The sequence below is a fragment of the Mastigoproctus giganteus genome, chromosome 4, assembly GCF_048544385.1.
Source record: "Mastigoproctus giganteus isolate SK-2022 chromosome 4, ASM4854438v1, whole genome shotgun sequence".
Lineage (NCBI taxonomy): Eukaryota > Metazoa > Arthropoda > Arachnida > Uropygi > Thelyphonidae > Mastigoproctus > Mastigoproctus giganteus.
The window spans coordinates 244184733-244209442 of record NC_143578.1 but is presented as its reverse complement, the minus strand read 5'-3'; the positions used below and the strand labels follow the sequence as shown (position 1 = coordinate 244209442).

Here is a 24710-nt window from a genome sequence, read left to right as displayed (position 1 = left end):
ACAAGTTGATCTAACTTAGTAGCTTGCCACGTTAGACTTAAAGTACTGCCTTGCATATGGATTTTTTTGAGACTACTAAACTTATAACTATATTACTGAGTCCTAACATTTAACAGCACATATCAAATACCTTTTTAATAAAGTCAAATTTTCAAAAATATTTTATCAAATTAAAGGTCAAAAATAAGGCTCTGATTTAACTTTCAGCAGTTAGTTTATTTAATCATAAATTCCCTTCCTGGTGACATGCCTTTTTATTTATTATTGCTCTTTTATTGTTCAATTTTTCAGCCAAAAGAGATCAAGGAATAGTTGGGGGGGGGGGGGGTCCTCCATCTGGATTTTATCATGTATACTTGAAATTAAAAAACACAACTCTTTTATCCTTTACTAGTTCAACTGTTTATAATATTCTGATTTTCACTGTCAGTTAGCCATTTGTATAAATTATTTATTATTTAATGTCCTATTTAAAAACGAACTGATTAAATATATCATAAACTCAATTTCTGGTTGAGATTTTTTTTGAATTATATATGGTTTGTCTTTGTGGATGCAAACCTTGAGACTAGTATCATGGAAAAACATATATCCAAGAATGGTTTAATAATGTATAATGAATTGTTATTTAATTTAGATATTAAGATTAATTATTGCAAAAATATGTAAAAATTTTATCATGACTTACCATTCAATCTCATATAATACTCATGTCAAGAAGTATATTTTTTGAAACTAACTTAGTATGCTGGTGCGTGTATATTACCACATCCTAATTAGGGATGCAGGACCTAATTTATTTGAAAACACTTTCCATATATTTCATAACATCACTCTTTTGTCTTACGGACATAACTAGAATATAATAATTTATATTTAGAAATGCATTCAAAAGTTCAAATATCAAGAAAATATAATAAATGTGCTGTAGATGGGAGAGTGCAAGGCATGGCACCCATATTGGATATGCTCATCTGGAAGTAGTGTACTATTATAATATCTTAAAGTAGTAATAGTAATATCTAGTAGTGTAATATCTTAAATATTTAGAAGTGAATGGGTGGGTTGCAGTTTGTATTTTTTACATATATATTGGTAAAATGCCAGTAATAGAATGGCATCAATGGAATGGCAATGGCATCATCTGTGTTCCAAATTCTGTGTGCTATCAAAATATTAAAACTGCATTTTCTACGCAGCAGACATACATTCATTTTAAAGAATAATAAATCAGTTGATCAATTCCTTTGAAAGCAGTTACATATGGAGTGAAAATATTCTTTTTTCTCTTTTATAAAGTTAAGCAAAAGACACACACACACAACAATTTGGCAAGTACAGACCATAGTTGCACATTAAAATTACCATCATGATTTAGCATTAGTGAAAGTTATACTAATTATTAAGTTAGGGCTTAAATGAATTATAAGGAGACATACTTTCTAATTCATTTAAGAATGTTTATACAGGCATACTTTGCACACTTTTGTTTGTTTTTTTTCTTCACCGATATGTATCAATTATCAGTGTGCAGTGTCGGATTAAGGCACGAGCTAGCAGTGCCCAGGGTACCATTCTTTAAGGGGCACAAAATTTTAAAAATCATGAAAAAAATATATATATATTTATTTCTAAAAATAAATAAATAAATAAATAAGGATATAAAAATATATATCATTAGTAAAGGGATGCCAAAAAATCTTTCTGCCTGGGGTGGGAAAATCCTTGGTCCGGGCCTGTCAGTGTATTGCTGAATTTAATTATTAAGTTGGAGAAATACAGTGAAGTATTGTGCTTCATTGTCTTTATGCCAATTGGAGAGAAAGTTAAACTTATAATTTTTATATTCTAAACTCTCAAGTTAGGAGTTGGTTGTAGTAGTAATATTAGCAGTGGCATGCAATGCAAGAAAGCGAGCTTATAAAGCATCACCCAAAAGGGAGAAAAAATTCCCACATCATCTGGCCAACCCTCCAACAATTTATCTTGCTCTTATTTAAATTTATTCAAACTACCCACTTCCACAACAACAGATGGGAGTTTGTTCCACCAATCAACCACTCGCTGGCTGAAGGCAAACATCTGCACATCTATCCAGAACCATCTTTTCTGATTTGAATTTATATCCCCTCGAGTGTAGTCTAAGCCATTAGCATTGAGCTTGCTCAATCCATTCAAAACCTTAAACACCTCAATAAAATCACCTCATAGGTGCCTAGTCTCAAGGTGCTGCAGTTTACAGAACTGAAGCCTCTCTTGGTAAGACCATCCTTTCGTTCCCTTCTACAGTCTTGTTGCCTTCTCTGCACCCATTCTAGCAGATCTACAACCTTCAAAATGCAGCCTAACCATTGCCTTGTACAATGGGATAATCACCTTCTTATCCCTGCTATCAGAGTTCATGTGCATCAGGAGTGGCCAACAAGTTGATTGTGGCTTTAATTTTGGTCGATCACAATGAATTTTAAATATATATAAAAAATAGATTAGTCAAAATCTAAATGTTATTATTATTATGCACTCCACTGCCTATTCTTATTACAAATCCGTTGAACCATCACGTGACTACTCTTGTCGCCATGCAGCCGCTAGGATTCTCCAATGAAAATTCACACAGTTACGTTGTGAAGAGCATAGTGTATGTGTCAAATTCTTATTTAGCTTACATAATATTAATAACTGGACAGTACTTATACGTTAATTTGATACCCTTTGATTTAAAATGAATGCTACAAAAAAAGAGTAAAATGTATCATTTTCATCAAGAGTGGGAACTAGAAGGCTTTTTTGTATGATAAAAGAAAAATGTTGTTTGATTTGCAATGCTTCCTTGGCTATACCCAAAAAAGGAAATTTAGAAAGTGCACTTCAATGCACTCCATGGTAAATACCAATCGGATTTTCTGCCTAATAGTGGCCTTAGAAAAGTGTTTACTGTGATGCAACGCATCGAAAAAATGAGTAAACATGTGAGCGAACAATTGCGTGCTCATACTACTAATTGTGTCCTTTTCTTTACAACTGGATGAATCTACAGACATCAGTGATACAGCTCAATTGCTCGTTTTTATTCATACGGTTTTTCAATGATTCTGCCACTAGAGAAGAACTGCTGGGTATGGTTTCATCAAAAGAAAGAACTAGAGGTCTTGATATATTTAATGCATTCAAAAATTTTATTGAAAAAATTAAATTACCCCTATTTAAACTCAGTTCAATAACAACAGAAGGAGGTAAAGCAATGACAGGACATCTTAACAGATTCCAAAAGGATGATGATTTTCCAGATTTTTTGAGTTACCACTGTATCATCCACCAACATGTGTTAGCCAGCAAAAGATTAAATACTAAGAGTGTTATGGACATAACTTCCAAAATCGCAAATTCCATCGGACGACAATTTCTTCAACGGAAACTTTTCAAAATGCAACTCGATGAAAATCAACCAGATCTGATATTACACACAGATGTGAGGTGGCTGAGTCAGAGTAAGTTTCTACAGAGATTTCGAAATTGGCTGAATGACATTAAAAAATTTGTTGATCAAAGGGGAGATTATCAGCAGCTACAAGGTACGGATTGGTTGTGTGATCTAGTTATTAGCATTAGTAGAGGCATATGATGCAAGAAAGCAAGCTTATGTAGCATCAGCCAAAAAAAAAAAAAAAAAAACATTTCGCACATCTATTCTACAACTATCTTTCCTCAATTTGAATTTATGCCCCCTCAGGTGTGGAATCTGAGCAAGAGGAAAAATCCCATCAGCATTGATCCTGCTGAAACCATTCAAAGCCTTATACTCCTCAATCTGATCACCTCTCATGTGCCTAGTCTCCAGATGCTGAAACTTGCAGAATTTAAGCCTTTCTTTGTAAGACCACCTGGAGTTAAAATATTACTTGAAATGGAAAATTATTACATTGCAAAACAATATCTTCCAAAAAAGCCAGATCATCAGAAAAAAAGACTTGGAAATATGTTTGCTGAGAAAAGTACCCAAATGTAAAAAAATGCAGTCAACTTTTAAATTCCTGTTTTCGTTTCACATATCTATGTGAATCAGCCTTTTCGTATTTGAAACAAACAAAGACTAAATTCTCTACTCTACAATGACAATCTCTCTACTTTTATGGACTTGCATAAAGAAGATTCTTTATGAATAAACTGTGACCTTATCACAGTATATCCCCGATTTTGAAACCTTGGCAGATGACATGAAGACACAAACTTCACATAAATTAAAAATTTAAATATGTATGAATTTAAAATAAGAATTCTGAATTGTATTTAATTTTTAAATTTATAAACAACATTTTTCAATATGCGTTGATTAACATTTTTAACCACGTGCAATGTAATTCTTGAGATGGTAGATCGCGGCACATTTCAAAGAAAAAAAGTAGATCGCATCACAAATTAAGTTGGCCACCCTTGCTGTACATCACTGACAAAACCTCATGAGCTCTCCTGGCAGCCTGTCTGCATTGCTGAAAGAACTTTATATCTAACTGCACAATTGCCCCCTGGTCTTTTTCATTTTCCACTACCATGACTGTAGTACCACACAGTTGGCTCTACAGTCTGGGATTACTGCTACCCATGTGCAGTATCTTGCATTTGTCAACCAACTACCATTTTTCAGCCCGTGTGTCTAATTTTTTTTAGACCTTGTGGCGGTAGCATTCCTCGATTACTGTCATTAACCACTCTTCCATTATTTTCTTTGCATTTCATAATTAAAATATCTATTAGTGTTGATCATGTGAATTTTAGTGTTCCTTTTGTATAGGTTTGACTTTTGATCTGAATCATTAACTGTGGTGAAATGCAAGAAGTAACGATGTAAAAAAAAAATCAGTTTTCTTTCTATTTGTGTACAAAATATACGAAACATCTTAGCCCACTCATATAACTTATTTGGAATGACCAACTTTAATAAAAAATAAATAAATAAAAATAATGAAGAACAAATAGTTTTATTGAACTATATACAAAGTATACCACTTGTTGTCTACTTATGTATTTTGTACCTGCAAAGGCAGTTGTGTAGTTGTTGGAACTTTGTTGTATTGCAGTAGAAAATATTTATATAGGTTCTTTCTCTCTCTCTCTCTCTCTCTCTCTCTCTCTCTCTCTCTCTCTCTCTCTCTCTCTCTCATTGTTATAATAACAGATGCAAGTTACAAAACACAGTTTTAAACTGTAAACTATTTTAGTCTTTATCACAAAAAACAAACTGGATAATGAACACTGTCCATCAGTGCAGTGCTGCTCATTGACTTTTTTTTTATATACCCACCCACCCATTTTAATATGTAAAACAGAAGATATACAGTAAAGGGATTTGCTTTCAAAATATTGAAAACTTATCAAAATTTAAGTCCTTATTTTTCAACATTCATATTAGAAATATGTGCATAGGACAGCTACAGAATTTTTTATTAAACTGTTGTGAAAGATTTTGATTTTTGAAATATTGATCAGAAAGAGAAAATGCAGCTGTGTTTATTTCCTAGCAAAAAATAGATGATGCTCTTTTCCCTTTTCTTTCAGTAGTCACATTCAGGGTACTTTAAGCTTAACTTTAAAATGAATGGATTGTATGTCCCTCCCCCAACATGTGGGACAAATACCTTTGGTTTCACTGTCTTTCCGTGTGCTTATTTAAAAACTGTGCAAGAAATCCGTATGTAGAAAGACAAAACTAAAAATTGGCAAGTTTTTAAACATTTTACAGTAGACCATATTATATATTTTCTATTTTATGAAATAAAATAGAAAACATGTAGTGTTAAAATAAAAACATTTACTAATTTCAGCAATTTTTGCAATTATAGCTATTGATGTGAATATACTTTTTTATTATTATTTTTAATAGATAATCGACCTGAACTCTACGAAGAAGTAAGACTGTACCGAACAGCTCGGGAGAGAGAGAAGTATGATTTTGATATATTTTATATAATTAAACAAAGAAATTTAATTGCAATTCATTATTTGTGATGGTCATTACCTTGTTTCATGTGCCATATATCTTTGATCTCCTGTCTTAGGTCCATGTACTTCCTGATTTTTTTTCCCTTGTGGGTTTCCTGGAGGTTGCCAGTGTTGGGAACTGCTATATCAATCAGATAGGTAGCCTTTTCCTTTTTGTCTATAACAGTTTTATGTCCAGTCTGTTGTGCAGGATTGTCTTATCCATTATTATGGGTTGGGGTCTCTAGTACGGCCTGGGGTTCTTACTTGTAATATGGTACACTTTCTTTGATCAACTGTTTCCTTGCTAGTCTCTGATGTATTATCGTGGCTACCTGGTCGTGTCTACAAGTGTACTCAGTCTGGGTGATCACCTTCCATCCTGCAGTGATGTGCTGGATCATTTCTGAGGCTATGTGGCTTTATCGACATGTGTTATCTGACACTCCGGGCTCCTTGGCAATATATTTTCACTCTGTAGTTACTGGTGTTGATTATCTGGTCTTGGATGGCAAGCACAAATCCTTCAGTCTCGGGGAAGAACATACCACTCGTGATCCATGCATTGGAATCCATTTTATCTATGTGGCCTTGATGGAGGTCATTGTAGTGTCTGCCATAGAGTGTCTTCTTTTCCCATCTTTCTAGCTTCATTTGTGCTGTCTGGGTGAAGGGAACTCCTCGCTTAGGTTGGGTGGGGTATACTTGTCTGTCTTCCTTATGGCCTGGTAGAATGCTGCTGTGTATTACTAAAAGTAATCCTTCAGGTTAGCTATCGCTGTTTTCAGTTGCTCGATGAGGTCTATCATGCCCCTTCCTCCCTCTTTCCAAGCTATTGTCAGTCTCTCCACAGCTGACTTCAGGTGGTGTTGGCGGCTCTTGGTCACCATTGTCCTTGTCCTTCTCATGATATCCTCCAGCTCGGTGTTAGTCCAATCTATGATCCCGAAGGAGTATGTTAGAACTGGGACTGCATAGGCGTTTATGGATTTAACGGTGTTCCCTCCATTCAGCTTTGCTTTCAGCAGGCTTCTGAGTCTCTGGTGGTATTTTTCAGTCAGGCAGGCCTTGATTTCCTTGCTGAGTCTGCTTCATCCCCAGGTATTTGTAGGTCTCTCCCTCTGTCATGGCTTCAATGTCTTTACCAGTCTGCAGCTGGTAGTTTCGGCTGACTAACTTCCCCTGATGCAATCCATGGGTCTTGCTTTTGTCTAGACCAAATTCCATCCTGATATAATTTCTGAATTCTTCGGTGATCCTTAGTAATTGCTGGAGTTGCTTCTTGGTTGCCACTTAGAGCTTGATATCATCCATGTACGTCAGATGGGTGAGGGTGTACAGGTTTTTCTTTCCTTCTTTGAGGTTATATCCATACTTTCTGCTGTTGAGCATGGTGGATAACGGGTTGAGTGCTAGACAGAACCACAGTGGGCTCAGGGCATTCCTGAAAGATTCCTCTCTTGATGGGGATCGGTCTGGTTGGTGATGTTATTGACCTTAATGGTGGTACTCCATTTTGCCATTGTCGCTTCTAGGAGGTTTGTCACTGTCAGATTGACTTTGTAGATCTTCAGTGTCTCTATTAGCCTGCCATGAGGCATGGAGTCGAAGGCCTTGCAGTAATCGATGTAGGCTGTGTACAGGTTGTGCCGCTTCTTGTAGGCTTGCTCTGTAACTGTGGAATCTATGGTTAATTGCTTCTTGCATCCTTTCTGCTGTTCAGCCATTATGTTCTCGACCTCCAAGTGGTCTGATATCTTCTTGGTTATGCAGCTGGTCAGGATCTTGTACAGTGTTCTCCCCAGAAAATTTTGCCAGCTGGGTGGCATTATGAAGTAGCCGTGTGGGGAAGTGTAATACTTTGCAATATTATAAAATTTTCTGTTATTTATAAATGTGACTTAAGCAATCCAGAGCAAAAATTAATTACATAATTTAACATTATATGCTCCTGTCGCAGTGATCTCAATCACATAGTATGTTTGAATTAATATTGATCGAGATCAGCGAGAATTGCTTAAATTTTAGCTGGGCGGTCAGGTAAATTCATCAGGTAGTGTGCCCATTCAGTAGGTGATCACCTTCCATCCTGCAGTGATGTGCTGGATCATTTCTGAGGCTAAAATTTCCTTCTCAGGAAATGATCATTTCTGATCATTTCCTGAGAAGAACACTGTTATACATCGTTGGGAAACAGGTGATTGGCCTGTATTTTAGTGGGTTTCTTGTATCTTGGTCTTTAGGCTTCAGATATATGATTCCTTGAGTGAGAAAATTTGGGATTGTCTATGGGTGCCTTATCATTTTGGTGAACTGCTCTGCTAAGTGCTTGTGTGTGCAAGTAAGCTTCTTGTACCAGTAATTGTGGACGTTATCTATTCCTGGTGTTTGCCAGTTATGGGAATTCCTGATTGACTGTTTTACTTCCTCCTCCCACTCTCTCTCATATCTTGTACGTCCTTGGCTTTCTTCAATTATAGTTTTATCCAGGGAGCTCGGCTGTTGTCTTACTTCACTGCTCCATATGTTTCCCCAGAACTCCTCGATTTCCATTTCCATCTTTCCCATCTTTTCCAAGGCTCCTATAGAAGGCTCTTTGGTCCTCATCAGAGATTCAGTTTATTTTCCTCTGGGAGCTCTCTTTATATCAGTGTAGTGACTTGCTGAGTGCAATTACTTTCTGCTTCAATGTGTCCAAGTGTTCTCCTATTCTCTGATTTTTAGTCACGTGTTTGCTGTCTTCCATTACTCCTAGTTGTGTTGCTGCTATGGCAGCACAGTATATAGCTGTGTGGATGGCCTCCAGTGTTGCACCATTGTTGTCGAGGTAACGTGATATTTGCCGATTGACGTGGTCTGTGGCTCTCCACAGGATTCTATTGTGCCTCTGCTTCAGTATCACATGGGTATTTGTGAGGTCCATTCGTTCGAGTTCTGTTAGGGCCTTCTTCCACTCATCTTCTATTCTGGATACCATGACCTTGTCTCTTTCCACTTCAGCTGCTCTTGGTTGCATTTCTTTTTGATCTGGTTCCGTGTTGTCCATATTCTTTGTTCTTTTTTGTAGTTTATTGCTCATGTCCTGCTTGATTTTTTCCAAGATTGCAGGAGCTATTGGATTCTTTGTGACGATGGTCCTCTGGTCTACTATTATTTGCTGTTCAGTGACCTGATCTGGGAATTGTTCTAACCACTTGGTATGTAGTCCGTGATGCAGTATGTACATTGTCGTATCAGTCTCTAGTTTTGTTATTTCATAGTATACGTGCATGATGTATGTATTCATTTCGATGCTCCACTTCATGTGTTGTTTTCTTCCTTCCTGGGTGGTCAGTTGCTCAGGAAGCACTTCCAGTTGGTGGGGCTGGATGGTCTTGCCCTTCTCTTGTGGTAGCCATACAGGAGACAGTGTCACTTGCTCCGCTGTCTTCCTCAAGAGACTTCTCCGACTTTTCGAAGTGACCCCTCTACCTAAGCCCTGAATGTGAGTGACTTTATCCTGCACCACACTTGATGCAGTATGAATATTATTTCTCTTTGACATCATTCATCTATGGAGGTGGACCTGTTTCGCTTTGGCTTATGTCCAGTGGTTGTTAGTGCTTGGGAGTGACACCAGACGGCACCACTATCTGCCTGAGCCATCACTCCAAAATAAACTAACAACTATTTATTCTCCTAAGGGAATTGCCCTTAATGGGGTGTTTTTACATACTGAGGCTTCAATTCAAACTAACAATTTTAACAAATGGAGATTAATATTAAAAAACATTTGATTATGTTTAAGATAACTATGTTCATTATTTACAAAATATATTGCACATTAATTTATACAATCATAATTTCTCCTCTAACAGCCACTGTGAGCTGGAGGCAATGTCTTCATGCTGACTAGATTATGATCTAATTTTGTTATGTTTACATAACCTATATCTGTAAATATACATTTTCAAAACTTTCTTTCCTGTATGCTTGACTTGTGCAGAGCTTTTCTGGATCATCATTAAGGTTATTGAACATCATTATTGTGTTTGACAAAAAAAAAACTTTGTTGACTGTCTAATTGATGACTAGATTATGTATACATGAAAGCAATTTGAAATTGTTCTTCTGTAACGCATCTTTGCTTTGTTCTTTGTGTCCAGTCTTCCTGTTGGGCACCTGTCAAGGTGTTTTGCCCAACTTCTAACTGGAAAGCCTTCCCCCCCTTCCCATTATCATTATTTGACTCCAAGGTGTGATTTCCTAATTGCTGTAGAGAATAGCCGTTGAGATCATGAAAGGCTTAGCTCTGATTCTATTGAGCCATCTGAAGAGCCACTATTTTAGGCTAAGAAAAGTTCTAATTTCTAAAGTCGTAACAGGCGGATCGCCTAATCCATGAAGGAAGACAAGACAAAAGTTCTAATGCTGCTTTTGGAGGCTGATGACTAGACTTGTGATATGTATAACACAATGGGTTCAATAGAGTCACAATTTTTATTATATTGCTTTATGATATTGGAGTTTTTTTTTTTTTTTTTTTATGCCAGTGAGTTCCTGTCTTGTGGTTCAGAGTCCCACATGAAGACATTTAGTGCTTCATTTCATTTGAGTCCCCAAGTCCACATGAGATTTTACTTTTTTGGAATAAGGTTCCATTCACCAATACTGATATATTGTTTTGGTTTTACTTGTTAGTAAAGACCATTTGTGCAGTCTTATTTTCATTAAAGTGTAATCCAATGTAGTACAATCCAGGTATCTTTTATCCTGTTATTTGCTTCTTTATTACAATACTCATTTGATTGCTGATCTAATAAAAATTCATAACATCCGCATAAGTGATTAACTGTTTGCAGTTTGCTGCTGAGAATGTCCCATTTATTGATGTGTGGTGTTCTTGTTTCCATTCGTCATTGTAATTTATCTATCCTGAAGAATATTTGTTAAAATTTCGAGATGTTTTTTGGCTTATGAGAAAAGTATGATAGTGATAGAAATATTGTTGTAGGCAGATGTGTTATCTTAAAATATATATCAGCTGCTTTCTGATTTAGTACTTTCTGGATTCATAGCAAGGTTTCCATTAAGTTTGTAATGGCCAACCTCTTGATTATGGAGTGCAAATATTCTGGTCCATGCCTAAAGCACTGTTGATTAATGGTGTTCACGATTATTTTTTCAAAGACTTTTTTGTAGTGAGCTTCTGATAGCAATTAATCTGAAATCTTTTACACATTTATGGTATTCAATTTTGTATCTTTGTTTCATGTTTGTCTTCATTATAGAGTCCAACTCAGTTTTTACATCTCTATGTTTTGGCATTAGCATACTAAATTCTTCTGTTATAATTGTATCTATACCTATACTTGGGTTTGAGATGAACCATATGAAAGGTTCACTTATATTTTCTTTACTATGCTCTGGTGGTAGATAAATTAGGCATAACTGGATTTTACCCTCCCTCTCGTGAACAAGACAATGGGAACTTATTTTCTGGGTGATAGCTATGTTTATTAGTTACCGCAAGATCATTTTTATATAAAATCATTATTCCCTCCTGTTTTTTGTTGCCTCTTCTCTTTCTAGTGAATTTATAATTTGACAGGTATGGCAAAGTGCCATGTTTCAACTAAGCAGGCATAACAGGATCATCTAGACAAGACTGCAGCAATAATTCAAACACAGCATGGGTTTGTTAAGGGAAAGTCTTGTCTCACAAATTTTATTGGTTATTATGATGTGGTCACAAAGGAACTGGATGCAAAAAATAATTTTGATATCATATACTTGGATTTCAGGAAAGCTTTTGACACTGTTGCGCATGGAAGACTACTGTACAAATTGGAACAGAATGGTATTAAGGGTAAATTGCTACAATGGATAAAAGGATGGTTAAGTGGGAGAAGACAGAGGGTGGTAATCAATGGGTGCTGCTCTTCGTGGACTAATGTTATTAGTGGAGTCCCACAGGGTTCGGTGTTGGGTCCACTGTTGTTTTGTGTATTTATCAATGATATTGATGAAGGTATATCAGGCTTAATGTCGAAGTTTGCAGATGACACAAAGGTTGGCAGGGTTGTTAATGACAGTAATGGCAGTGTGCTACTGCAACAGGATCTAGATAATTTGGGCAGATGGGCTAAGAAGTGGCAACTGAAGTTCAACCTTGACAAATGCAAAGTACTGCATATGGGTAGAAGTAACCCCAGAGAAACGTACCAGCTGTGTGGTACTACAGTTAAGGTGGTAGAAAATGAAAAAGACCTGGGAGTAATTGTGCAGTCAGATATGAAGTTTTCTGAGCAGTGCAGACAGGCTGCTAGGGCGGGTCATGGGGTTTTGTCAATGATATATAGGAATTTTGCTAGCAGGGAAAAGGAGGTGATTGTCCCTCTGTATAAGGCAATGGTCAGGCCACGCCTTGAGTACTGCGTACAGGTCTGGAGGCCTCATTTTAGGAAGGATGTAGATTTGCTTGAGCATGTACAGAGAAGAGCAACATGATTGGTGAGGGGAATGAAGGGATTCTCTTACCAAGAGAGGCTTAAGTTCTGCAAATTGCAGTGGCTGGAGACTAGGCACCTGCGCGGTGATCTGATTGAGATCTATAAGGCCTTGAATGGGTTGAGCACGCTGAATTCTGATGGGATCCTTTCACTTGTTCAGATTACCAACCTACGGGGACATAAGTTCAAATTAAGAAAGGACAGATGTAGAATAGATGTGCGGAAATTTGCCTTTAGCCAGCGGGTGGTTAATTGCTGGAACAAACTTCCATCTGTCGTTGTGGAAGTTAATAGGTTAAATAAATTTAAGGAGGAACTGGACAGGCATTTGGAGGGAATGGTGTGATTTTTTTTTTTTTTTTTTTTTGGCTGATGCTGCATAAGCTCCTACACTTGCTTTCTTGCATCATGTGCTACTACTACTACTACTATTCCCTGAGTTCAGCAGCAAACTTTCAAACTTTCTTTTGTCAGTTACTTGTATTTCTGTTAATTTTTCTTCTAATAATTTTTAGCCTCTGGCATTTTAAGATTTTATTTAAGATTCTTTAAGATAATTTTGTAAGATTTCTAAGATTATTTAAGATAATTTAAAGATTCTGCTCTCTTAGATAATTATTTTCCCTCTGATATTTCTCAAAGGATCTTATGCATCAGGAAGAAAGAGTTCTTTTAAGAGTTTCTCCATAGCTTTGGTTTGTTTCCATTTCCATGTTTTATATCTTTTCTCTGTTATTCATGCATTTCCAGTGGGAATTGTGTTATTTCTGTCTTGTATTCCTACCTCTAGTGTCTGACGTTCAACAGTTATCTTGGCATGCTTTAAACCCAAGGATCATGTTTTTAAGCTCAGTTATTCATCATCTACAGAGCCATTTCTAGGAGAAATGTCAGATCAGCATCACTGTACTCATCTTTATCTATTTTATTTCTTGTTCTTTTTTGACCCTCATTTTTGTTACTTTACAAAGGAACTTTTCTGTATACTGCGATTCAGCTAAAAAATGCCCAAAGGGAGAACAGCATTACAGCCTATGCATTTAATAATACAGTTATTTTCTTTCTGACACAGACTACATGTTAGTTTCTAATGTTTGTTTTTCCATTCTGTGTATAGATGTTTTTTACTCTTTCATATTAAAATTGTTAATTCCCATTGTGGAAAACAGCATCAGCAATCAGTTGCATACTGTCAACAAAGGTTTGGGTCAGCAGGCAATATGATTTGAGGTGGCTTAGTAGGGGCTGAGCTTACTATCTCCTTATTAGCATTAGTAAAAGCATATGATGCAAGGGGGGAAAAAAACCCTCCCATTTCACCCCTCCATTCGTTCCAAATGCCTGTCCAGCTCAGCCTTAAATTTATTTAGGCTATCAACTTCCACAACAAAAGATGGAAGTCTGTTCCACCAATCAACTACCCACTGGCTAAAGGCAAATTTCTGCACATTTATTCTACAGCTGTGTTTCCTCGATTTGAAACTGTGCTCCCTCAGGTTCTTAATGTGAGCAAGAGGAAGAATCCCATCAGCATTCAGCTTGCTCAACCCATTCAAGGATTATACACCTCGATCAGATCACCTCGCAGGTTCTCCAGGTGCTGCAGTTTGCAGAACTTAAGCCTTTCTTAGTAAATGCACCCCTTTGTTCCCCTCACCAATCTTGTTGCCCATCTTTGTACTCGTTCTTGCAACTATACATCCTTCCTAAAGTGAGGCGTTCAGACCTGTACACAGTACTCTAGGTGTGGCGGAACTATTGTCTTGTATAACAGGATAATCACCTCCTGTCCCTGCTAGAAAAATTCCTATATAATCATTGACAAGACACCATGACCTGTCCTGGCAGCCCATCTGCACTGCTCAGCGAACTTCATATTTGACTGCACAATAACCCCCAGGTCTTTTTCACTTTCCACTTCCCTGAGTGTAGTACCACACAGTTGGTACTTTTCTCTTCGGTTATTGCTACCCATATGCAGTATTTTGCGTGCCTGCCTGGCAACCCAAAGGTCGCGGGTTGGAACCTGCCTTGGGCTTGGATCAGAGTAAAAGGCAAAACCTTTGGGAGGTGCATTATGGCCACAGAAGCCGATGCGCCAACAACTAACACAAAAAAAAAAAAAAATGCAGTACTTTGCATTTGTCAATGTTAAACTTCAGTTGCCACTTCTCAGCCCATTTGCCCAACTTATCTAGATCCAGTTGGAGTAGCATACTGTCTTTACAACCCTGCCAACCTTTGTATCATCTGCAAACTTGGACATTAAACCTGATGTACCTTCATCAATATCATCAATAAATATACAAAACAACAATGGGCCCAACACCAAACTCTGGGAAACTCCACTAATAACATTTGTCCATGAAGAACAGTGTCATTGATTACCACTCTCTGTCATCTCCCACTCAACCATCCCTTTATCCATTGTAGCAACTTACCCTTAATGCCATACCTTTCCAATTTGTACAGCAGTCTTCCATGTGCAACAGTATCAAAAGCTTTCCTGAAATCCAAGTATATGATATCAAAATTATTTTTGGCATTCAATTCCTTTGTGACCACATCATAGTATCCAATCAAATTGGTCAGATAAGACCTCCCTTTAACAAACCCATGCTGTCTTAACTATTACTACAGTCTTGTCTAGATGATCCTGCAGTGCTTCTTTAACCAGTGATTCCATTGTTTTCCCCCAAACACAAGTTAAATTAACAGGTCTATAGTTACTTGTGTCATCTTTTGATGAACCCCCTTTATGAATTGGTGATACATTTGCACACCTCCAGTCCATGGGGACCTCCCCTGAGTCCAATGAACAGGGGTGGACTTTGGCTTAGGCAGACTAGGCAATTGCCTAGGGCCCGTAAAATGGTTTTATTATACATTTTTTCCTTATTTTATTTTAAATAAATTTATAATGTTCTGCTTGTTTCGTTCCGATCAATCAAAGCATCTTTGCACGCCGCTGTCTGATGAATCATCGTGTATACTGTGCCAGGTGCAATATTCATGATGATTCACCAGATAGCACTAGTCGCAAGTTGATTAGGTAGATTTAGTTACTTAATCAATGCCTCTGTTGTACATTGGTATGAACTATTTGATTTAAGTTGGCAACTTCAATAATAGAGTTCAAATGTATTTTTATATTTAATAATAGAAGACCTTTTTTAATCCATTCAACTGTGTCTTCCATTACAATTTCTGAAAGGTGGCAACCCGAGGTGGGTCCCGAAATGAAAATCTTGCCTAGGGCCCAATTTTTCCTTAGTCCGCCACTGCCAATGAAGCTCTCATAATTATGGCTAAGGGTTTGCTTACTTCCTTTGCTGCCTCCTTTAATATAACTGGATAGATCCCATCCACCCCAGGCCTTTCTTTTTGTTTAACTTGAACAATTTCTCCTCCACTTTGCTCTCAGTTATTACAAAATCACTTAGCTCCCTGTTAGAGTTTGATAAACTTCTGGCACTCCCCTCATTGAATGACTCCTCATGTGTGAATGTACTTGTTCAGTTTATCAGCTACCTGAGCATGATCATCAATAGTACCCATCTATGTTAAGTAGTCTAATCTGATTCATCCCTTTCCTTCTAGAGTTTACATAAGTAAAGAACTCTTTGCTGTTTTTCTTTGCATCCTTTGCCAAAGATCTCTCGTAATCTGCCGTCACCTGCCTAACCTAATTTGTGACTTGATTACAGACTAATTTATATCTGCCATAGGCTTCTGTGTCACCTGATACTTTATATACATCCCATACATTTTTCTTCTCTGCCACGAGCCTCATTAATTCATCTGACATCCATTTAGACCTAAACCTTGAACAGTATTTCTTAGTTGGAATGAAAAGCCTAGTAACCTCCAAAATTAAGTCCTTGAAGGCTTCCCATTTAGAATTCAACATTGGTAATATCATCAGTTTATGCCACTGTACAGAATTTAAAAACTGTCTGAGACCCCTGTAGTCACCTTTGCGAAAGCAAAAGCCCTTCCCTTTAGCCTTGATGGTAGTTACATCTTTAAGTAATTCCCACATCAGTACATTGTGATCACTGTCATCCAGTGGTTCCTTTATCTTCAAATTCTTAATGCATGAATAATCACTGCTGATAATCAGATCAAGAGTTACTCCCTCTGGTTGCCTCTCAAACATGCTGCTGTAGAAAACAGTCATCCAGTAAATCCACGGAAGTCTTGCTAGTGTGCGAGTGACCAATCCACAAGTTCCAGTCAATACCTGGAAAGTTAAAATCCCCATTATAAGACATTCTGATTTACTGGCCCACTCTATTTCTCTGCACAATTGCTCATTATACTCATCAGATTCACTAGGCCTATAAAAAAACACCTACTCTTATTTTTCCTTTCCCAGTGCTTATGTCACACCAAACAGATTTAACATGCATTGTCCACCAACATCAATTGGATGCACTTCCTTAGATTTTGTGTTTCTTAACTAACAGCATAACCCCTCCTCCCTTCCTGTCCTGTCTATCCTTCCTGTACACATTGTATTCCCCAAATTCCAATTCTGCACTGCTTATATCTGTGTGACACTGTCTCTGATATCCCAATGATAGCTACCTTTTATGTCTTGACTAGCACTTCAAACTCATCAAATTTATTAACTATACTCCTAGCATTGGTGTCATGCATCTGTTATTACTCTTAGTTACCCTAACACAGCCCATGTATTTACTTGTTCCACTATGACTCCCAGCAGTCTTGGAAATCTTCATTACCTTGCTTTCCAGGCTGCTGCTCATTCTAATAGAAGCAGTGCAAGAATCACTTTTGCCTCTGCTTGCCACCACTGTTACCCTTTTAGTTTGTGTATCCCCCCAAGCTAGCCGTTTTTTGACCCACCTAACACTGCCTCATTAGCATCAGCAAATATTCTTGCAAACTTATAGTTAGCTTTCTTTAAATCTATTCTTACATGTAGCCATTTAGAAATTGCATCTTGCTAAATTTGATAAAATATGATTTACTTGCTCAGTTTTTACCTTGTAATTATGCCTCTTTATTGGAGCCACCATCAAGCTATCAATTCATTAAATACTACAAATAAATATTACTAATTCCAGATTAGATTCCTAGATTACACTCATTCTATATTAAATTAAGCAGTAAAAAAATTGGAGTAGAAAATTAAGCTCTTTGCAAACTTCTGCTACCAGTGATATTCCCCAATCTCTTCTGAAAACCAAGCCTTTGCTAAAGTCTAAATAAACAGTGTCACAATTATTTCCTGTATTTAACATTGCGATAATGGTTTATCAGGTTAGTTAAACTGTGCTGCCATCACTTGAGGATACCATTTCTATCTAGATGATGCTGTTTTATATTGTTAATCATTGTTGCCACAAATTTCTTTACCATCAAAGTCAGAATATCCAGTCTGTAATTATCCATTTCATTCTTTGAACTGCATTGGTGCTCGTTCCATCTGACAGACACAGAGAGAGTCACACCCAAGTCCGACAATGCCTTCATAATTAACATTAATGAACAAAAGAACAGAGAATCCTTTCTTTTGTGGATGAGAAGTTTTCTATAAAATAATAAGGGAATGTAATTTCCATGTTGCTGATTTTACAGTGCTCAGATTCACTAGCAAACTTACTCTTTGCTGTAAAGAGACTCTCTTCTCTAAAGATTGATGTGAGGTATACAGTACCTATTTGACACATCAGCTGGGTTGCCAGTGGCTTTCCTGCAGCCATTATATAAGGAGCCAAACTGATTTATCCCCCCTCCTTTTTTTTTTTGTATTTCCATACACATAAAACTTCTTTTCTGCTCTTTTGGCTAGCAATTTCTCATATTCAGTCTTTTCCATACCCAGTCTCTAGCCATTTATTTTTTAAAAATAAAAATAAATTTACTATTACAGATATAATAGTTAGAACTATTATATGCTTCACTCTATAACTCCCATGCTGTCTTTTTTTTTTTTTTTTTTTTTTTTTTGTTCTATTAAAATAGCCAATTCCTAATTCATCTACTCAGAGGGTCTTGTGAGTGGATGAAGTAGTGTATTAAATGGAGAAGAAGTCTGCCCATTAAATCAACTTGCCTGTTAAACTTGAAAGAAATATTCTTTGATGTTGCCAAAATCTCATGATAAAATGCTGCACTCTATTGCACCACAAAATTCCAAGCTTTTCTGCACCAAACAATAAGCACAATATTTTACGCACTTATTGTGTGGAGTAGAAAATCTTTGAATTTTAATGGGTCATATAGTGGCAGTAAAAATGCTGACTAAAGCTTATTTGGAGTCTGAAAAGCTGTTGAGTATTCTCACTGGAAAACTGATGCCTGATGTACTCAGCAGGCCTATTGAAGATAATGGTGAGGAAAACTCTATCTACCTGTCACTCTACTTTATTGTGAAAATATTTTAGCTGGTGGATAATACCACCAGTGGTGTCAATGTGATTACACATTAACATCACTTCCACTCTCTTCAATAGTGTATTGATCATCTTTTGCTATTGTGACACACCCAAGTAAACTTTCCACCAAAGAACAACAGACTACCGGTTGAGCTTCCATGGAATATTTTGGTCTGGCCCTCACTTCAGCGTTCCACTTCATTCCATAGGGTTGAAATTGGGACTCTGAGCTGGCTATTCCAGCTTTTGTAGTTTCATAGCCATGAACCATTTTTGAACAGCAGTGATGGTATGGCTTTGTGCATTAGGACTGCCATAACCGTGTAGGCAAGCATGAGGGTACAAAAGTACATGTGCTGGAACAATCACTTTTTCAAGCTGCATGACTATGAAATATGGCAATGTTCTTATGTTCTCTCTGTGTGGTAAACTCATCTTACCTTATGTGGTTGCCCCAGATTATAAACTTACTTACTCCATGTTGTTTGGGCCATGAGGGTCCTTGACAGCTAAATTCCACAACTCTATCATGTGCAAGCTCCCTCCAGTTCACCTCTCCTCCAAAAATTACACTAATATCTTTCTTTATACCTTCCTTCCATCTCAGGGGTGGTTTGCCAGCTTTCCTTTTCCCAGTTGGGATTCCTGTAAGGATTTGCTGGATGTCTTTCATCATCAGTATAGATAGCATGTCCATCCCATTTCAATTTTCTAACCTTTATGATTTGAATTACGCTTCCACTTTCATATTTTTCCTTTAGTTCATTGTTATGTAGTCTTCTCCATTCTCCAGTGATATCATCATGTTTTGGTCCAAATATTGTGCTTAGAATTGTATTTTTGAATAATTTTAGTCTGTTCTCTGATTGTTTAGGGAGTGGCCAGGTTTCACAACCATAGGTTATGGTAGGTAATATTATCATTCTATAAATCTTTATTTTCAGGTTCCTAGATACTTAGTTTTGAAGTTAGGAGTTTCTGAACTTCAAAGCATATATTTCCATTTTGAATTCTAGAATTAATTTGTTCTGTGATGATATTGTTGCAATCATTCAGAATGCTTCCCAAGTACTTGAAGCATGACACTTCTAGACTGTTTGATTTCCAATGGTGATGTTGGGGTCCTCATTATTCTTATTTCTACTAAGTTTAAGGTATTTTGTTTTATTGTTTATTTTTAGGCCAATGAGATTAGCTTCTTTTTCTGACACTATTAAATTATGTGTATCATCACTGACCAGGCATGTCATCTGCATATGCAGTCTTGTGTAGTCCATTCAGATGCACTCCTTTTCCCTGTCTCTTCCATTTTTCTTATCACTTTTTTTCAAGGCCAAATTAAAGAGCAAGGGTAAAGTGCATCACCCTGTTTTAATTCTGTCATGATTTCAAAGGAATCCAATATTTAATTTTTTATTTTAACTTCTCCATTGTTTATCAGTTCTGTCATGCATATTTTTTTAATTTTATGGTGACTAATTTCTTGGGGATTCCAAATTTTAACATTGTATTCCAGAGTTCATTTCTTCTACTATCATATGTCTTACTGAAGTCATTAAAGAGCATGTGTATGTTCTGGTCATATTCATATTTTTTTCTCCACGAGTTGTGTGACTATAAAGATTTAATCAGTTGTGGAGTGGTTTTTCTTAAAACCAAATTGGTAGTCTTCTATCGTTTTTTTTTTTTTTTTTTTTTTGTGTTCGAAGTGCAGTCCGAACACATACCGCAAACAGTCAACATCGTTTTACCGACCAACTTCAAACTCGCAAAACCACTTTTCTTTTTCCTCACTTATTCATTCAACTTCCGTTTTCTGGAACAACCTTCCTTCATACATATTTTCTGAAAATTATGATCTGCAGAATGTCAATAAATATCATCTTTCATCTTCTCAACTATGCACGGTGCTAAGTACTATAGGTTCTACTACCTCTTATGTTTGGGATTTTCATTAAAAAAAAAGTTGGCCTTCGTAGTATGATATTTTACAGAATTTTCTATGAAGTGTTTAATAGATAAATCCCTCTGTAATTATTACAGTCTGCCCTAGATCCTTTCTTGTGAATGGGATATATTGTGATTTCTTTCCATTGGTCAGGTGATTGTTCTTTTCTCCAGATTTGTGTTATTAGGTTGTGAATGGCTTTATGCAGGTTTTCACTCCCTACCTTGAGTTCGGTAGGTATATTATTGCTTTCAGGTGCTTTGTGATTTTTCAGTTTGAGGATACTGGATTTTACTTCTTCTCCCAGAGTATAAAACAGAAAATGATTTTATATATCTTTATTTTTTTTATCCTGTTGAAAGAGACATAGGTCCATACAAAGAACTGCCACATCATAGGGAACAAGGGATTGTTCAAAATATTAAGGTAGATATCTGCATTTGTGCTCAATCACCCGAAGTATCAGGCCACAGCATGAGAAATAGCTGCACACCATAATCCACTCTCCTTCGAACTTTATTCTTAGCACAATGCACCCTGACAGCAGACATTCTCCAGGCATCCTCCAGGGTTGCATATATGATCAGAATAGGGTGTAGCAAGTCACTCTGTAGAACTAATTTCCACTACTTTATGGACCAGTTATGTTTGTTTTACCATGTAAGACAAGGCCACTAATTGAGGTTGATATTTTGGCTTTATGCACTCTCCCGTGAAAACTAAAGGTCTGTGGAGGTCTGTACAAACACAAATAATTGTGTTTGTACAGACCTCCACTACCGTTGATGCCTTAGGTTTCTACTATGTTTTGCAGGGGTGTCTGAAAGATTTTGTACTATCCTTCCAAGTATCCTTGTCATGTGGAGTAAGCTCCCATGGTCTTTCTGTCATTGCTGGATTGTGTAGTCTATCAGCAATTGCATGAATTGACAAGCCAAAAGTGTGACTTCTGACTATAGAATTCCTCACAAAATTAGTCACCTCAGCTCTATGTGACAAGAGCAACTAACTTGTGTGATTTGCATTCCTTTCTTTATTATTATTATTATTATTATTATTATTATTATTAGCCATATGGTGCAAGGAAGCCCAAGGCTGATGCTGCACCAGCCAAAGAAAAAAAAATCTGAATTACCCTGAGAGAGAGAGCACAAGAATCAGAAGTAGAAGGGAATCACCAAGAAAGAGAAGAATGATGATATCCAGCTCAAGACCCTGGGTGTGCCAAGCCCATACTCACCTGCTGTGAGCCCCTGGGGTTAAGAATAGTTCCCATGCCGGGAATTGAACCCGGGCCTCCTGGGTTGAGGGCCAGGTATCCTAACCACTAGACCGCATTATGTACTTATTTACTTGTTTATCCAGGAAGGACCAATGAACTTAGAATACAGGAGTGACAAAATATATATATATATATATATATTTTTTTTTTGGAGAATAACATCCCTCCAAACAGTATCCAGTGAACCCTAGTTCATTTTAAAATTTTATCCTGATGGTGTGTTTCCCTTTGCTCCATGAAGCAAATGGGAGGAAAACTCATTCAGTGAGCCAAATGTTAATCTACCCTCTCACCAGCCACTGAGAGGCAGATCAATACATCAGTTGCCATAATGTTAAAATAAATAAATAAAATAATCCTGGAAGGCCTCCGTTTTTTTTTTTTTCAAAACTATAATTTTATCATGACCAATATATCATATAATTAAAAAAAAAAAAAAAAAGAGCAACAGGCCATCTAGATTCACTTTGTTTAAAAAAAAATGTCAGTGACACTACAGTAGAGTTACACTGCTTGAACGATAAAGTGAACTGTGATTAAAAAACGAGGCACAAATACTGTCTCATGGTGATTGACATGTTAAAATTGTGCATGACAAAGCACTTTCATATACTGGCCATCCCATTTGGCACCAAGAAAAAAAATAGTTGTAGCTGTTGCTCTGTCCCAGGATGGGCTTTCTACGTGTGCTATCGCTGATAAAATAGGCTGCCACCAGTCAACAGTATCCCAGGTGCTGAAATTAAAGCGTGAAACCAGTGATGTGAAGAGAAGACCTGGATCAGGTCGTAAGAGAGTGACTATGCACTCTCTTACAATATTTGAAATGGCTATGCCTTTGTAATTGCCATGCTAGTGCTCCTGATCTAAAACTGGACTTTGAGATGGCCTCTGGTGTTGAAACAATGAACGAACTATCCAAAGATGGCTTTTGGAATGTGGTCTGCATGCCTATCAGCCCAAAAAGAAGCCTTTGTTGACCCAACAAATGAGGAAGAAACAACTCAAGCAAGTTGTTGGGCTAAAACGCATTTCGTGGACAAAAGAGCAATGGGACACTGTCATCTTTTCTGACAAATTGAAATTCGACCTGCATGGCTCAGATGGGAAGTGATATGTCAGAAGACAAAAATCGGAGGCATACCATCCTGACTGCATAACACTGACTATAAAGTTCCTCGCCGGTCAAATGGTCTGGGAATGCATAACAAGCAAAGGGGTGGGGCAAATTAAGTTTATTAATGGAACGGTGAATGTAGAAACCTACACTACTATCTTGGAGGAGTGCCTGAAACCCGTTATTAGGGATCACCACACAGACGTCCAAAACTGCATTTTTCAACAGGACTCAGCACCATGCCACACAGAAAAATTTGTAAGTTATATGCTATTTAGATTTAATGATGAGTTTGTCTTCTTGTCTCACAATGCTTAAAACATATACCAATGTTTTCCCTCATTTTTCTCCCTTAAGGTGCAGTCATACCTCAGAAAAGAAAATGGGATTACAGTGTTGGACTGTCCTGGCAACAGTCCAGATTTGAACCCTATTGAAAATTGCTGGTACATAATATCGTTTAAGATTGCTCAGAAGAAGCCAACAAGTAAGATTCAGCTGCAAGAGGGCATTATAAGGGTGTGGTACCACGAAATTGGGCAACCGTATGTCCAAAAGTTGATTAACTCTATGCTAGATCGTTGCAAGGCTGTAATTGCAGCTCAAGTAGGAATAACAAAATATTGAGGACTTATTTTGCTGATTTACAGAACATAATACTATTACATTAACTTGTCATTTCAGTTTGTACACATAAATGCAATAAAATGTATGTTTGGTTGTCATGATTGCCATTTGATGATTTCTCATATTTCCACGAAATTAATTACACATTTTACCCTTTGAGCAGATATTTATGGCAATTAGGTATATCAGGTGGAGTCTTTTTATTGGATTTCATTCACAGAGCTATATATCCCATCTAACAAATGCATTTAGAACATTTCTGCAACCCAAAATGTAATGCTAGATCGTTGCAAGGCTGTAATTGCAGCTCAAGTAGGAATAACAAAATATTGAGGACTTATTTTGCTGATTTACAGAACATAATACTATTACATTAACTTGTCATTTCAGTTTGTACACATAAATGCAATAAAATGTATGTTTGGTTGTCATGATTGCCATTTGATGATTTCTCATATTTCCACGAAATTAATTACACATTTTACCCTTTGAGCAGATATTTATGGCAATTAGGTATATCAGGTGGAGTCTTTTTATTGGATTTCATTCACGGAGCTATATATCCCATCTAACAAATGCATTTAGAACATTTCTGCAACCCAAAATGTAATGCAAAACACATTATTTGCAAAATTCACAAGTGATGCAGTTTTTTTGTCTGCCACTGTATATACATAATTACAAAGACTTGCATTTCACTGAGAACTGCAGGGACATCTTTGGCTGCTCATAATTCGGCAGTTTAATTTTGGTTCACAGTGAAATGTTTCACAAAATTTCCACATTACCTTTGAAAACAATGTATGGATTGCAGTTAAAACTTATTATCTTATGAATTAAGTGATCTAAATGACATGGATTT

The 24710-nt window shown here is 36.9% G+C and overlaps 1 protein-coding gene across 2 annotated transcripts in view; it reads left to right on the top strand.

Moving 5' to 3' along the window:
• The window catches only part of Vps28 (vacuolar protein sorting 28), an 85776-nt gene that overhangs the window by 5717 nt on the left and 55349 nt on the right, over positions 1-24710 (top strand). For both annotated transcript variants that reach the window (XM_090372147.1, XM_090372148.1), the window contains exon 2: positions 5879-5939. In XM_090372147.1, coding sequence (XP_090228273.1) covers positions 5879-5939 — 61 coding nt within the window. The remainder of the gene's footprint in view (positions 1-5878; positions 5940-24710) is intronic.